At 46.8% G+C, this 16,122-nt stretch overlaps 1 protein-coding gene across 1 annotated transcript; it reads right to left on the minus strand.

The window, feature by feature from the left end:
• Positions 1–7,552: 7,552 nt before the first annotated feature.
• LOC146356438 (vomeronasal type-2 receptor 26-like) lies at positions 7,553–14,502 on the minus strand. Its single transcript, XM_084830115.1, has 3 exons — positions 13,156–14,502; positions 8,892–9,701; positions 7,553–7,579 (listed from the first exon to the last, which is right to left on the minus strand). The coding sequence occupies exons 1-3, from the start codon at positions 13,300–13,302 to the stop codon at positions 7,553–7,555; spliced, it is 984 nt and encodes a 327-aa protein (XP_084686241.1). The 5' UTR covers positions 13,303–14,502.
• Positions 14,503–16,122: the final 1,620 nt, after the last annotated feature.

Consider the following 16,122-nt stretch of genomic DNA (forward strand, 5'->3'; position numbering starts at 1 on the left):
GAAGGGGGTCAATGGTGGATTTAGAGACACTGAAGGGGATATATGGTGGATTTCTATCCCCCAAATATGTTCAGCACCTTGGCTAACTCTTTTAGAGTTCCAGTGGGATCTGATTAGAAATCCCATTCCAATGAGAAAAAAGCCCCATGAAACAGAAAGGACTTCCTGCTAGTGATGGCGGAGAATTCCGCCACGGATTCCAGTGAGGCCAAATGCACTGGCATTCGGCCCCCCGGAATCCATGGCGGAACGGCCTCCTGCCCCTCTGCCCGCCCCATGGAATCCCCTGGGATGGCACTTACCTTGGGCGGGGGGGTGGCGGGGGCGGCGGGGGCGGGGCAGTAGTAGGTACAGCGGCAGCAGGGTGGCAGTGGGGCTGGCGGGGGCGGCGGCGGGACAGCGGCGGCTGGTCTCCTGGCTGGCCGCAGCTGGGCGCAGCTTATGCAAAAAGCAAAAGCAAATGGCGGCCGCCGTAGCCGCCGCCATTTGCGTACATGTTTTTTTACTTTGCTGTGATAGGCTACGTAAATATTTACGTAGCCTATCACAGTTAAGCACAGGGACGCAAACGGCGGCGGCTATGGCTGCCACCATTTGCATCCCTGCTGCCCAGCGGCCACATGTCTGGCTGCAGGCGGAGCAGGCCAGCGGCTCTGTGGAATCCCCGCAGAACGGAGCCGGCCAGGCAGGATTCCGAGGGGAGGGACAGAGCGCCTCCCTCCCTACCGCGAAGCAGATCCGCAAAACGGTGACTTTCGTACATCCCTACTTCCTGTTTGAGACTCACACGAAACCAAAATCTCCAGGGATGATGCCACAACACGAAATGCCTTCCTGCCAATTGTCACCAGCCAAATCTCAGAGGGTTGGGCCATTGGAGGAGGCCTCATCAGATGCTGAAAGAGAGCATATCCAAGCCTCCTGTGGATGACATCATTTTTACTAGGGCTGTGCACCACTTTGGGCCAAATCCTGAAACCCTAGTGGATCAGGGTGATTCAGACTGAAGCTATGAAGTTCTGGAATGGGTCAGGATCAATCTGAAACACTCCAATATGGATTAGATGCCTCTGAAGTGTTTTGGGGATGCTTTGCACCTATCTGGACAGGCCCCCGCTCTTACCTGGTCTCCTGGGAATCGCCCGCAACCATTGCTGTCTTGGAGGGAGTCACCATTTTCTTTCAAAATGGTGTCTCTTGTTCTTCCAATAAGAGGAGTCACCGTATTTATTTTTATTTTTTAACAGGCAACTCTGTTGCAGAGGCTGAGATGTGTAGGCACTCCCAAGTCCCAACAGATCAAGGTAAGGAGTGGGGGTCTGTGGTGGTGGCCGAAACAGTGTGTGGGGGGTGTTATGTTCAGTGGCAATTACCCCCCACTTCCAATCTCTAGATGTTGCTTCAGAACAGGAGCCCGAAGTGGGTCAAGCTGGCTTCAGGGGAGGTTGAGGCAACCTCTGCATTAGGGTGGGTGGGCTGTGCACAGCTTTAATTTTTGCTACCCTGACCCTAGATTGTAAAGGGCTTCAAAGGTATTAGCACTTTAATTTACACCTTGAAGCTGAGTGTGAGCCATAGAAGCACTTTTAGAACAGGTGAGACATTGTCTGTCAAGCTAGATTATCTGCTATATAAATGGGAAAGGAGAGTTAAGCATGAGAGAGGCAGGGAAGAGCAAGAGCAGGAAGTCCAAAGGGTAGAGACAGATGAGGACCAAGGCAAGCTGCTTCCTGATGACTGGTGGAGGTGGCAGTCCTGGGTTATAAATGCATTGAGCTGGGATGGAAGTACAGTAAAAGCTTGGTCCTCTGTGATGGATTAACTTGGCCAAAGACTTAGTCTTTGGCCAAGTTCAGATCTGGGAGATATTTTGCTCTTTCAGATTGCAGAGAGGCTAAATTGGCTCAGAGGGGTCTTATCAGCAAGAGGGGTTACCACCCACCCTTTCTACAGCTGCATGGGATGTGTGACAAGGGGGGGAGCCATATTGTACTCTGACCCTTTGTTTTTAAGGAAGATTCAGGGCTCTCGAAGTATCAAACTGCAGAGGCTGACCCTGAACCAGAATCCTTTCTTGATATCCTGCTATTGCTCCTCAGAACATATCGGGGGGATGGGCATCTCCTCACAAAATCTTACTTTGGCCCTGGCTCCGAAGTATACTGCCCCCACTTGGGCACTGTGTTACTTCTTATGGTCCCCCCTTGCCTCTGCACTTAGAATCCATACCACCTCTTTTAACTCAATCTGATTCTACCCATAGTGGTGCAATAATTCAGCAGTACAGCACCTGATTGACATGCACAAGGTCCCAGGTTCAATCCCTGGCATCTCCAGAAAGGGCTGGAATATCTCCTGCCTGAAACGATGGCCTTGTAGGCCCCTTCCAACCCTACTATTCAATGAAACCCTGGAAACGCACTACCAGTCAGTGTCAACAATCGTGGGTTAGATGAACCCATATTGGAGGCAGCTTCCTGCATTGACGCTTGCATTCACAATGAATTGGGGGTTGTGTTTAACTGACTGGAGAGCCATGTAGCCTAACACGTCTTTGGAAGCCAGGAAAAAAATCACAGAACAGGGCAAGTATTATTAGAGCATAAGAAACATCACAAGCCAATAATAGGACACGAATCATTTCCCCTACCTCATTAAAACGCCCTGGCCATACTATGGCTTCCCAATTAATGGCCAGTTTCATGTCTGGAGATGCCTGTCTCTCCACACTCCCAATAGTCACTCTAGCACGAGACTTATTGGGAAATAGCACCCAGTTCACAATATTGTAGTCTGCTGCCAGTTCCCCAGTTGTATCCAGATAGAGTCCACCCATGGAAGCATTAGAAAACTGGATTTCTCGCAAGGAAGTGTGAAGCTACAAGGACAGAGAAAACAGCCCAGATTTAGAAATCATGAAAATATAGTCAATATCTTAGGCCTCATCAGTTTGAGCTGTAAACTTCCATGGTCAGTGCACATCCCATCTGGGCTCAGAATGCCATTCTTTGGGTGTTCACAGTCACAACTAGGGCTGTCAGAATAATCCTGAATTCACTCAAATGAGATGCCTGATAATATGCAGAGGTTTTTAAACAAGATCTGTACCTTTCTACTCGTGACGAAGATACGAGGCCTGTTCAGACATCATGCTAAGCCATGATGGTTAGGGAATCTGTGCTAACCATGGTGGCTTCGCGTGTCATGTGGGGGAGAAAACCACATTCCCCATTGTTAGTAAGTCACCCCAACTAACCACCCCTCTGCAAAAGTGTTAAGGGGCCCGAGGTGGTTTATCATGCCATCCCGCGGGGCCCCCAGTGGTTTCAATGGGCTCCAGAGGACTTTCAGGCCGTGACCACAGAGTCCACTGGGTAGAGTGTCTTCCACTGTGGGCAACACTCTAGCCACCACACTTTCTGTATGGCTGAAAGCCTATTTCAGATGTTGGAGTAGCCGCCAGGAACGAGTGCCAAGACCCCTTTTGTGCCATGGAGGATGGGATGCTCAGGAAACACACCAGGAAGATAGCCAGGTAACTACACAGAGGGGATGTTTACCCAAATGTAAATAACATTGGTGCAAAAGGCCGTTTATCCTCCAGGATGCCACAGCTCAAGGTGTCAAAGAATAATCACCAAATGTGAATTTCTGTATCTACCCTTGCAGGTAGCAGGGGAACTAAAGTGCAGTGCCTCCAACACCAGTGTGGAAGGCCCAGAAGGATATGAGGGTTGATGGTATGAAAAGCAGATGCGAGATGAAGTAGAATCAACAGCGTGGCTTTCCCCATGTTTCTTTTAATGGTTATCCATCATGAGACCAAGACTGATTCAGTCACATAAGCAGAGGAGAAATCCAAATCCAATGGGTCTAGACAATCAGTAGCTGAAACTGGGCTGCCCCCCGCCCCTCTTGAGACCATTAGCCAAAAAAGAGGTATTACGACTGGCAGTAGTTATCTAAATCTAGGGTTGTGAACAGACCCCCCTCCTTTATGGTTTGGATGCCACTTTGGACCTTCTCAAGCAGCCCTGCTTTGCTTTGGACAGCTTCTGACCCCATCCTCTTCGCTTCGGATCCAAATCTGAAGCGAGATTAATTATTCATTGATCATTCATTAATCATTAATCATTAATTATTATTAATTATTATTAACTTCTGAATCCACCCTTGCAGGTAATAGAGGAACTAGAGTGCTGTACCTACAATGCCAGGGCAGAAGGCCCAGAAGGATACGAGGGTTGATGGTATCAAAAGCAGATGTGAAGTCTAGTCTAATCAGCAGCATGGCTTTCCCCTTGTTTCTATTAATGGTCATCCATCATGAGACCAAGAGTGCATCAGTCACATCACCAGAAGAGAAATCCAAATGGAATGGGTCTAGAGCATCAGTAGCTCCAACTGGGCTGCCATCAGCCTCTTGAGACCATTACCCAAAAAGGTAGTATTAGGACCAGAAGTAGTTATCAAAATCTGGGGCTGCGAACAGACCCGCCGCTTTGCTTCAGATGCGGCTTTAGACATTCCAAAACAGCCTTGCTTCGCTTCAGACTGATTCGGATGTCATCCACTTCGCCTCAGATGCGAATCCAAAGCGAGAGTCAGATATCCGAATCATCCTTACAGGATGTTTTCCCGTTGACTTGCACTGGAAAATATAATAGGCCATCACGTTTCCAGTTTTCAAGACAAACTCATGAAATTTCGGGACCTGGCATCTTGCATGGAGGGAATTCCACCTGCCTACAGATGTACGAATTGTGTACCTAACGTGCCACTTGACTTCCGCAGTTTGCAGCCAGTGCTCCGTACTGTCATTCACAAGCCCCCAGAATTCTCCTCTTTTTTTCCGCTCCAAGAATTACGCAGTTAAATCCGTACCGACAGCCCAGCCATCTCCGTGAGTCTGCATAACTTCCCTAAGAAACAGTATTTTTCGTAGATATTTATGTATTTTTTCCCCTGCCCTGAGACGTGCAGTAATTACTTTCAGCCAAAACATTTCCTCCTCCTTGGGGCTTCCCAAAACAAGGCTGCCTGAGCGATGCACTCTTTGTTTAAGCCATGCTGTTGAAAGAAAGAAAGAAAGAAAGAAAGAAAGAAAGAAAGAAAGAAAGAAAGAAACCTTTTAAAATGACCATGCCGGTCTGGAGCCCTGCTCGAGTATTATTCCCCCTGCTAGACTTTATATTTCCACATCCAGCCTTGTTGGTGACGTTGTGAGGCTAAAATGGAGAGGAGAACCAACTCTGTGCATGTCTACTCAGAAATAAGTCTTACTGAGTTCAATGAGACTTACTCCTGCACCTGTCAGCACCCCACTAGCCCCCAGCTCAGCTTTGTATTTCCACATCCAGCTCATTATCAAACCTCCTGTTAGTTATCTCAGAAGACCCTTGGGTGAATGGGGGGGGGGGTTCCCCAGGGAACAGCTGGATTGAGGGAGATTCTACACACACACACAAACACACACGTAATGGAAGAATATAGTTCTTCATATTCCTTGGTATGTTTATTCCTCATTTTGTCCATTCCCTGAGTGTGCTTTTTATTCAAACAAAGAGGTTGCTGATCTTTCCCTTCATGCTGCATTTGTACAAGTGAAGTGTGACTGCTTCAGAAAGAACTTTCCATTATACTGTCTCTTTTTCTTCATGAGTTTCATAAGAGAAGTATGGTGCAGTGGTTAGAATCCAGCCCAAAGTCACCCAGTGAGATAACTAACAGCCAGGAGGTTTGATAATGAGCTGGATGTGGAAATACAAAGCTGAGCTGGGGGCAAGTGGGGTGCTGACATGTGTAGGAGTAAGTCGCATTGAACTCAGTAAGACGTACTTCTGAGTAGACATGCACAGAGTTGCTTCTCCTCTCCATTTTAGCCTCACAATGTCACCAACAAGGTTGGATGTGGAAATATAAAGCTTAGCAGTGAGAATAATACCTTGTGCAGGGCTCCAGACCAGATGGTCATTTTAAAAGGTTTTTTCTTTCTTTAAAACGGCATTGCTTTAAGCAAAGAGTGCATCGCTCAGGCACACCTGGGGCAGCCTTTTTTGGGGAAGCCCCGAGGAGGAGGAAGGGTTTTGGCTGAAAGTAAATGGAGAGGGAGGATTTCAATTGAAAAAGAACACCCACAAACAAGGCAGTGAGCACAATTCATTAAAAAAAAAACTTACATATTTATTATCGGAATATACTACCTTGCGTTTTTATTTACGGAAATTTGGCGACTCTGTGCAGATGACAAAAAAAAGCCGCATGACTGCTGGCTCTGCAGGACCTCGTGGTGCCGTTCCGCAGAGGATTCCGTGGCATGGACTGAAGGGAATTCGATCCCATTTTGGTCCGTGGCAGAATTCTCTGACTTCCCTACACCTGCCACATTCAGACAGCTTGGACAAATAGTTTTTGTGCTGAGTGCAGGTGAAATTTGATTTTTTTTCAACAAAAAAACTCTCAAAGCAAAGAGCTATAACTTTTCACTGATTGAACAGAGGTGCATGAAATTTGGGGAAGTGTCAGCAGGTCTGGAAAGCATCTGACCTGAGAAAATTTACTTATTTATTTGTTTGTTTGTTTATTTCTATACCACCAAATAGCTGAAGCTCTCTGAGACAGTTTGGCCTGGACGTTCTGGTGCTAAGCACTGGTAAATCGTGCAGTTCTCAGAAACTCAAACCAAACTCAGAAGGCTAATCATCAGAGAAGTTTGGCTTTGTAGCAGAGAAGATCAGTATCCCTAATCTCTGCTGTAGGTTTCCTGGAAGTGCCTCTTCACTCAGTGACCTCTGAACACTGAACCTTGCCTTTGCACTCGGTTGCCCTACTACACCAGTACCCATTACCTGGACTGGGGGAGATCCAGCTTGCCTACCAGTGCTGCTAATCCCAGCCACACCTCGTCCACCTCTGCCCCACCCAGCAAGACCCCAAAGATGCCTCATATTGGGCTTGCTTGCTTTGCAACCCAGTGTTGTATTGAATTACTGAAATAATAGACATTAATGTGAGTGTAGTGCTTTGCCCACTGTTCTTTGAACTGTGGACTTTGTAGTGCTTTGACACACACTGTTTGCTTGAGCACAACACAAGAGCAGAGAGAGAGAGAGAGAGAGAGAGAGACGGGTAAAAGAAAGGCAAATGCTGAACTACCTACGATCAAGCAGGGGAGGAGGAGAAGGGTTTTTTCATAGATTTTTTTTTTTAAGGAAAAAGAGATCAAAAATAGGAAAGGAAGGAATAAGGGAATTGGAAGGGTGCGGGTGGAAGGTGGCAGGGATCCAAGAACAGAGACAGGAGAGTAATATATATTTGTTTGTGTGTGTGTGTGTGTGTGTGTGTGTGTAAAATCTAGCTACACAGAAAGAAACTAAGGGCAAACAAATGGTTGACAATTGAGAAGGGTGGGGTGGAAGGTAAAGAAAGAGGCAAGGGAAGGAAAAGTACAACAGTCTTTTTTATTTTTTTTCCTTTTTAAAAGAAACAATTAAGAAAAGCTGATTGGCTACTGAATCGGACTCAAAAAGTGTTTATTTGTGTTGTGTTGTGCTCAAGCAAGCAATGTGATCTTCTCGAACTGGGGAGAGGAAAGAGCAGGGTACGACAGGGTTTAGAGCTCTTCATCATTTTCATGAAAGGCTTGGAGGAGGAGGTGCAGGGAATGCTGATCAGATTTGCAGATGACACAAAATTGGGCGGGATAGCTAACACCCTGGAAGACAGAAACAAATTCAAAGTGATCTCGATAGGCTGGAGCGCTGGGCAGAAACCACAGAATGACATTTGACAGGGATGAAGGCCAAGTTCTGCACCTCAGAAAAAGAAAACAAATGCACAGCTAAAAGAGGCGGAATACATGGCTCCACAATACCACAAGCAAGAAGTACCTTGGAATTGTTGTCAATCATGAGCTGAATATGAGCCAACAATGTGATGTGGCTGCAAAAAATGCAAACCCTATTTTGGGCTGCATCAATAGAAGCAAAGCTTCCAAAGCACGTGAGGAAGTACTTTTCCTCAACTGAGCACTTGTTCAGCTGAACATCAGGAAAAACTATCTGGCTGTGAGAACAAGTGCATGCACTTGCAAGGAGGAGATAGGGAGAGTGGTTAGGATGCACCTGGCAACAACTTGGGGCAGCAGTTCCCAGCTGCTCAGCAGCCAGCTCTGTCAGCACCACACAGCTCAGGGAATGGGGTCAAGGGACCTGGGTGGGAGAAGCCACAGGGCTCCAAGAAGAAGGCTCCAGAGCTGGCCAGCAGGGAGGATCCAGCCAGCAAGGATCCCTCCTAGAGGAGGAGGTAAGTCTTCTGATCCTCCATGGACTCCAGTGGGGGGAGCAGATTCTTTTGAATCCGGCCTCACTGGGGTCCGTGGAGGATTTCTCTCCCATCCCTAGGGACATCCCTAGTTACCACAGGCTGCATCCACCTGGTCAAACGCCATCCCCCACAGCTAGCTTTTATTAAGAGGACATGTAGTCAGGCGCATTGCTACAAGCACATTGTCCACCTCATCTGGACACTATCATTGAAAAGGATCCCACTGGATCTTCTACAAGAAAAACATTAAGTTTACGGCAAAGGCAGGCAATTCTATCCTTACACTAATTCACAAGGACAAAACAACAGGTTCTCAGTGGTTCTGGGGCTCCATTTGTATGGGATTTTTGGAGGTGGGCAGCTACTTGGGGATGTAATGGTGGCAGAAATGAGAGCTTCGGCTATTGGGCAGTATAGAAATGAAATAAAGAAAGAAATAAAGAAATACAGGATCTGTTTCCTGCCTGCACTGCCACACAGGAGGAAGAATTATCTGCTCCAACCCATGTTTGGTTATCTTCAGCATGAGTTTTTATGGAGGTGTTGCAAAAGGAAAAAGGGAATACCTGCCATGGTTGCAGCCTTTGACGTTCCCGCCTTTCTCCATCACCCACCACCAACATCCGCTTGGATTGAGAGGAATATGCAGCATGCAAGGCATGGGCCACAGCTTGGATACTGCTGTAAGTAACATAGCTGTCCTGAGACAGGACTCTCTCGATCTCCTCCTGGGGCAGCGTCGCCTGTTTCTCTTTCTCTCTACATCTTGTCCAATTTTTCATGGACAAAATGTGTGTTGAATTGAAACAGCTAAAGGTGCTATAGAAAAACACTGACTGAGCAGAGGAGACTGGTTCATAGTAGTCATATTTTGTCATTTTTGTAGTCTTCATTATGAAGGACAAAGAACCATGGAGGAACTTGAAGAGAGAAGGTGAAAGAGACAAGTTGGCGTTGGTGTCCTGAAAAGCTGTTGTGATCCAGACTTTTGCCCCAGTTTCTCTCTTTTCAAGTGTTCTTTCTAGCAACATAAATGGAAAACAGCCATAGTAGGAGTCTGGGTAATAAACAATGACCTTCACTTGTTTCCCGAAGTCAGATAGGTCAATCTGGGAGATTTGATATAAGATATTTCGTGGTAGTCGTTTTGAGAAAGCGACACAAATCCCACTGCTAATCATCAGAGGTGTCAAGGCACCCAGGAACCTCTCCCCATTCTCAGTGTCTGGAGCAAAGAGACCGACCCACGTCCATCGGAAAAACAGCAGCAGCTGGACGATCCCCGGGTACTGGGTTTCTTCCTTTGGGGCCATCCGGTAGACAAAAGGGAACTGAGTTTTGTCATTAAGAACCAGAGCAACAATGCCATAACTGATCTAGGGAGCAAAGTAAAGTCAGAGACTGTAGTTTAGTATTGTTTTCCTTTCTGGATGAAGGTCAAATATTTATTAACCTGAAATTACTAGTAACTAGGGATGTTAGAGAATTCCACCACGGATCCCAGGGAGGCCGAATTCCAGTGAATTCTGCCCCCCCGGAATCCATGGCGGAATGGAGCAACCCACCCCATCACCCTGCGAAAGCCCCCCGAAATGGAGCCTACATGGGTGCTTCAGTGGCAGCAGCTCTGGTGGCAGCGGCAGTGGCAGCTCTGGCAGCTCTAGCCGCTGCCGGGCTGCGGCCGCAAAGGGCAGCTGCTACACTGGATGCCATTTGGGTCCTTGGCAAGCCATGATAGGCTAGATAAATATCTACATGGCCTATCTCTGCTCAGAGCAGGGATGCAAATGGCGTAGCTGCCACCATTTGCATCCCCGCTTTTGCCGTGATAGGCTACATAAATATTTACATATCCTATCACAGCTCAGCGATGCAAATTAGACTGCTATCTAAGCTAGGAATGCCGGTGGGAGGAATCTCCGTCAGCTGCAGGCCCTGGGAAAGATGAGCGCGCTCCTCTCCCAGGAGCGACTCCTCTTCCTCAGAACCGGAACTACTCTGGGATTCTATGGGCTCAGTGTCCACCCTGACAGACTGGCTGGGCCACTGACTGAAGAGGATCTTTCCACACTGCAATATTTTGTTGCATAGTCCACTTGTAACACTCTATTGCTGTTTATGGCATGCAGTTGCTGGATTTCTTTTTCTTTCTTTCTTTTATTGGAGCAACACTGGTTTTGCTTGCTGTTCTCTTCTAGCTGTTACCGTTAATGAATTGGTGTATAATAGATGATTGCTATATTACAATACAGCTGACTGACTTGTTTGTTATAAGAAGCAGAATAGATTTATGGGTTTCTCTTCTGTAAAAACTGGCTGTTTGAGGTGACCTCATCAGGATGCATTCAGTACATGTTCAAATTGCACAAATCAATAACGTAGATTTTAATTTGGAAATTTGTTGAAGTCATGTTGGCCTGTGATCTGAAGGCATACTGAGTCAGCCACAGAACAGGGATGCACGCAAGTCTCTAACACGGGGATGTCGAACCTGCTCCAGCCCGAGGGCCAAATTCAATTCCAGAGAAGATCTCAGGGGCCACATTCCAGTGGTGGGAGGGGCCAAAGACAAAGTGGGCAAAACCTGGGAAACTATCAAATGATCAGCAGTCAGGGGAAAGGAGAAGGGGGATGGCCATCGGGGGAACCCCAGAGGGCTGGACTGGGACTGGCCGGTGAGGATTCCCGGGGGAGGAATGGATTGCCTCCCCTGCCCATGGAGACCCCCCCCCCGGACTGGCAGGCAGGGGAGTCGTGCATCCCTACCTGGAAGACCAAGTGGCCATATGGCTTGGAGTGCCTTTCTCAGCTTTGGCTGGTTTGCCAGCTATGGCCTCTCCTGGACAGAGTAGCTTGGTCACAGTCATACAGGTGCTAGTAACCTCAGGACTGCATTACTGCGATACACTCTATGTGGGGCTGCCCTTAAGGCTGCTCCAAAAGCTGGGGATACCTCAGAATTCAGAAGCTCAGCTGTTGTTGGGAGCTGCCCCTTGTCAGCGTGTAACTCCTCTGCTGAGGGAACTGCACTGACTGCCTATTTGCTGGTTTAAGGTATTAGTACTAATGTACAAAGCCCTAAACAACTTGGGACCAGGATACCTGAGAGAGCGCCTTCTCCCTTACAACCCGCCCGGTCACTGAGGTCATCAGAGGGCGTGTTCCTGGTGGTTCCACATGGACCTATGGCCCAGTTGGAGTCCACCAGGAAAGGGGCCTTCCATGTGGTGCCCCCCTTCCTGTGGAATTCCCTGCCTTTAGAGGTCAGGCAGGCGCCAACACTGTGCTGTTCCCTGAAAACATCTTTATTTCGTGAAGCCTTCATTGACTGACCAGCCACAGTTGTATCAGAATTCTGTTTGTTTCTCTTGAAATAAATAAATAAATACATAAATAAATAAAATGGAGTTTTATTCTTTTATCTTATCTTGTATCTTTTATTGCTCACCGCTCTAGACTCTGTCTACATGTGGAGCGGAATGCAATTGTAAATAAATAAATACTGTAATCAATAGATGTACTACAGAGCTGTGCCTTTAAGTGAGAGATGGGGGACATCATACCTTCTGGTGCGGAATCGTGGCAGTGGCCAGGTGGGGGCTGCAAAAACTGCTGGGGAGGGTTCTCATTCCTGTCAGCCACTGCTGTTTATTGTAGCATCTGCATAGGAGAGCGTTTCGAGAGGTGATTATGGGCGCAATCCTATAGAGATAGATGGGCACCTCTGACCACCCCTGAAGCCAGAGGCGACCTCCGATCCAATGCAGGGCAGAAGCAGCACAGAGGAGAGCATTCCCTCCATGCTGCACTTTGCCTTAGGTCCATGTTTTCACATGTCTCAGTGCAGCTTCGGGGAGGGGGAAGGAACAGGGCTGGAGATCACATCAGAAGCTGCCTAAACAGCTTCCATGGTCTCCTGCCAAGCCTGCCCCGAGGAACGCCCTGTTTTTGCCCCTCTATGAGTGGAGCGGTTCATGCATAGAATCATAGAATCATAACATAGTAGGTTTGGAAGGGGGCAAAAGACCATCAAGTCCAATGGGGTACAAATATCTCCATCTTTCCTTTGACCAGGTGAATGGATACTTATTTACTTTGCAACATGAGTATGTCCGCTGCCCCCTATGAATGGCTAAAGCATTATGTGATGATCAGCTCTTCTGAAATCTGAATTGCATGAAAAAGAAGTTAGGGGTACAAATGAAAGCAACTACCATCAGTTCCCTTGGCGCAACCTACAGGAGGCAGAGGTGGGGGTGGAGAGTGCGGTTTTGGGCCACCGAGCTCAGAGGAGTGTGGTTGCCAGAACTCCAAAATTTCTACCACCACCTACACAACATCTGGTGGCCACAGGATGGGTCTCTAAGAAGATCGCCAAAGGTGTCATTGAACATGGTAGCAGCTGACACAGGAGATGGCCTAGTGCTTGTTTCACTCAGTTTCCATTCAATCCCTGCCAAAAGAAGCAGGGATTGCCAGGACTGGGGGACGGGACCTCCTGAGCCTGTGGATTCTTGGTGACTGTCCGACCATGCTGTCCCCTGATGCGGAGACATATGGTCCTCTTTCTCCAGCCTCATTTTTCCCCAGGCAACTCCTGACCACTCCAACACCTGAGGCCAGAACTGATGATGGTCCTCCTCTGGCCTCTCTTTTTGATGCCCAGCTGCCCATCCCAAAGCACCACAACTGCCGGGAATCACCTCCGATGGACACTGCAGAGGACAAATGTACCCAGTAGCACAGGCACTGAAGAGTGGGAGCGGAGCCAATCCAGTGCTCGGTTCCCATTTCTATGCTCCTGACCACCTGTCCCCTCCCATTACGGACCTGTGGGATTTTGTAGATGCTCGACATGGAGGAAATGTGGAGGGAGAGGTCCGATTCAGCCCCTTCAAGAACAGCCAGCAGGTGATTCTGTCTCCCGCAGCTGTAATGTGGAATGTTGCTTTCGCCCCCAGCAAGGAGTTGCAGCATGGCATAGGAGGTGTCTCTGCCTTCGTAGAAGGACTTGTAGAGGTTGTAGCCCAGGGTGATATTGGGTAAGAGCCTGGGGTTCTGGTTGATCTCCTGAATGGCCAACAAGAAGAACAGGATGTGCCAGTACCTTGTAGGTTGCAAACTGCAAAACAATAAACAAAAATTAAATTCAGTGCCTCATGCTGTCATTCTCCATTGAATGAAAGCAAATCTCAGTTTATTTCTTTCATAAACTGAAACCCCTAAATTCTTGTTCATGAAATTTAAATCTCAGAAGACCCAATCATCACATCATGCTTTGGAATTTCATAGGGTCAGAAAACATTCACATGTTTCAAGGAAATGAAGTATCCATACACCTGATAAACAGAGAGATGGAGATATTCATACCACATTCCTTGAGGGGGGATGTTGACAGATTTCAAGGAGCACACACACACGCGTGTGTGTCTGTTGTTAAGGCTAGTCAGTTCAAACAATCATTCCATCATGTAAAATGGAAATTGGAGTCGGGGATCAGTCGGAATGGTTTCACCAACGTTTTTGAAATTTACAGGTGCCAGGAAGAAGTGTTGGATTTACATACTGTGACATTTCCAGTTATGTTGGTGAACTTCTGACAGAGAAAGAGCAGTTTAACCAGAAAAAAGCAAGAAAACAAACAAGCAAAATAATAAAATAATTGTTAGTTTTATTTCTAAATTCCAAAACAACATGGATAGGAGGGCACTGTTAATCTATGACTTCCCCCTCCCCAAATTAGTTACGTTAAAACCACTGTGGGTGATATTCAGTAACACTTTTTGGCAAAGCCAAAAGAGGATTGATTGAAAGATGATTGGGGGAAAGGAGAGAGTGAAGCTAAACTCACATCAGAAGCAAAATCCCCTGCAAAACATTGAACTATACAGGCAGGAAAGCAAAAATGCAGACATATAACTGCACACACACACACACACACACGTCACACACACACACGGAGATCTGTAATTAGCATTTTCTTCAAAGCATTTGTTGTTCAGTCACTAAGTCGTGTCCGACTCTTCGTGACCCCATGGACCATAGCACGACAGGCCTTCCTGTCCTCCGCTCTCTCCTGGAGTTTACTCAAGTTCATATTCATTGCATCGGTGATGCTATCTAGCCATCTCATCCTCTGCCGTCCCCTTCTCCTTTTGCCTTCCATCTTTCCCAGCATCAGGGTCTTTTCCAGGGAGTTTTCTCTTCGCATGAGGTGGCCAAAATATTTGAGCTTCAGCTTCAGTATCGGTCCTTCCAATGAGCACTCAGGGTTGATTTCAAAGCATTTACTTGCTCTCTAATACCCCAGCCTACTTTTCTATCACATGATTGATCAGTACATATGCCTCAATGTCCCACCAGAGAATTTACCCTGTAGATATCCCTGGCAAAATAGGCAACTCTTTTTTGCTTTGTTTTTTTAATGGCAGTGGCCATTTTCTGCCCCCACCCCAAACACCAGAAAAGATGGCATGATGCAGAAAACAAAATGACCAGTGCAATTACAAGAAGGCCTGCAAAGGCTGCAGCTTTTCTCTCCTTCCTCTTCAACATTCAGAAGCAACAAGTGACAGGCGCTCTTATTGACTTGCATGCCTGTTAAAAGGTGGTGGTTGTTGAATAGCATTCAACAATCCCCAGTACATGAGGAAGAGGAAATCATCCATGTTTTTGTCTTTAAAATAAAACATCATGTTTTAAACAAACTCTGGTCCAAAAAAGGTGGCTGATATGAACTCTCGAAGTCTCTTATCATTACTTACATAGTGGTTATAATGTGTACAGTATCTGAAGCGCTAAGCATTCAGGAATGTGGCCTCAAAGCAAACTGGTGTTCCGCTGATCTTTACCTGGCGCAAATAACATCAAAGTGAAAATGAAAATGAAACACTCTGTAAAGCTAATACAAGGAAGATCACTTTTATAGTTAGAATCCTAGAATCCAAGATCACATCACTCCAGTGCTGAAGGAGTTGCACTGGGTACCAGTTGTTTTCCGGGCCAAATTCAAGGTGTTGGTTTTGACCTTTAAAACCCTATATGGTTCCGGCCCAGCCTATCTTAAGGAGCGCCTCCAGCAACACCAGACAGGCTGCTTAACAAGATCATCAGCCAGGACAGCTAGACTGGTGGGGATGAGGGAGAGGGCCTTTTCTGTGGTGGCCCCCACTCTGTGGAACTCCCTCCCTAAGGAACTCCATCATGCCCCCTCTTTAATGAGCTTCCGTCATGCATTAAAAACGTGGTTGTTCAGGCAGGCATTTGGGGTGGGTTAGGGTATTTTAGAAAATGTTTTTATTGCAGAATTTTATTGTTTTAAACTGATTTATTATATGCTGTTTAATCGCCGAGAGTGGCTGGGTGACCAGCCAGATGGGCGATTAATAAATTTAATAAATAATAATAATAATAATTAATAATCCTAGAACAGTATGGTTGGAAGGCAGCCGATAAAGCCATCGAGTCCAACCCCTTGCTCAGTGCAGGAATCCAAGACAGAGCATCCCTGACAGATGGCTGTCCAGCCTCGACTTGAATGCCTCCAGTGTGGGAGAGCCCACCACCTCCCTATATCCAACATATAGTGACAGAACCAAGCCTACAATGGAGACTTTGCTGATTTCCTGGCTGTGACAACAGAAGTAAAAAAACTACATCTGTAGCCTAGACATCTGTTTGTAATATTCCTGTCTACATTTTATATTTTACATTTCATAAGATTATGCTCAAAATCCTACAAGCTAGGCTTCAGCAGCATGTGAACCGAGAACTACCGGAAGTACAAGCTAGGTTTTG

The sequence above is a fragment of the Heloderma suspectum genome, chromosome 2 (assembly GCF_057233095.1).
Source record: "Heloderma suspectum isolate Gila_16-S chromosome 2, 16-S_ref, whole genome shotgun sequence".
NCBI classification, from domain to species: domain Eukaryota; kingdom Metazoa; phylum Chordata; class Lepidosauria; order Squamata; family Helodermatidae; genus Heloderma; species Heloderma suspectum.

What these genes read in the sequence shown, in the direction of transcription:
- LOC146356438 (XM_084830115.1), bottom strand. Translation starts at nt 13,302, where the DNA reads ATGCTGCAACTCCTTGCTGGGGGCGAAAGCAACATTCCACATTACAGC. An exon ending in GCATCTACAAAATCCCACAG is followed by an intron (nt 9,702 to 13,155) that starts GTCCGTAATGGG and finishes TTTGCTCCCTAG; the next exon opens with ATCAGTTATGGCATTGTTGC. An exon ending in AAAGGCTGCAACCATGGCAG is followed by an intron (nt 7,580 to 8,891) that starts GTATTCCCTTTT and finishes TCCTCTCCCCAG; the next exon opens with TTCGAGAAGATCACATTGCT.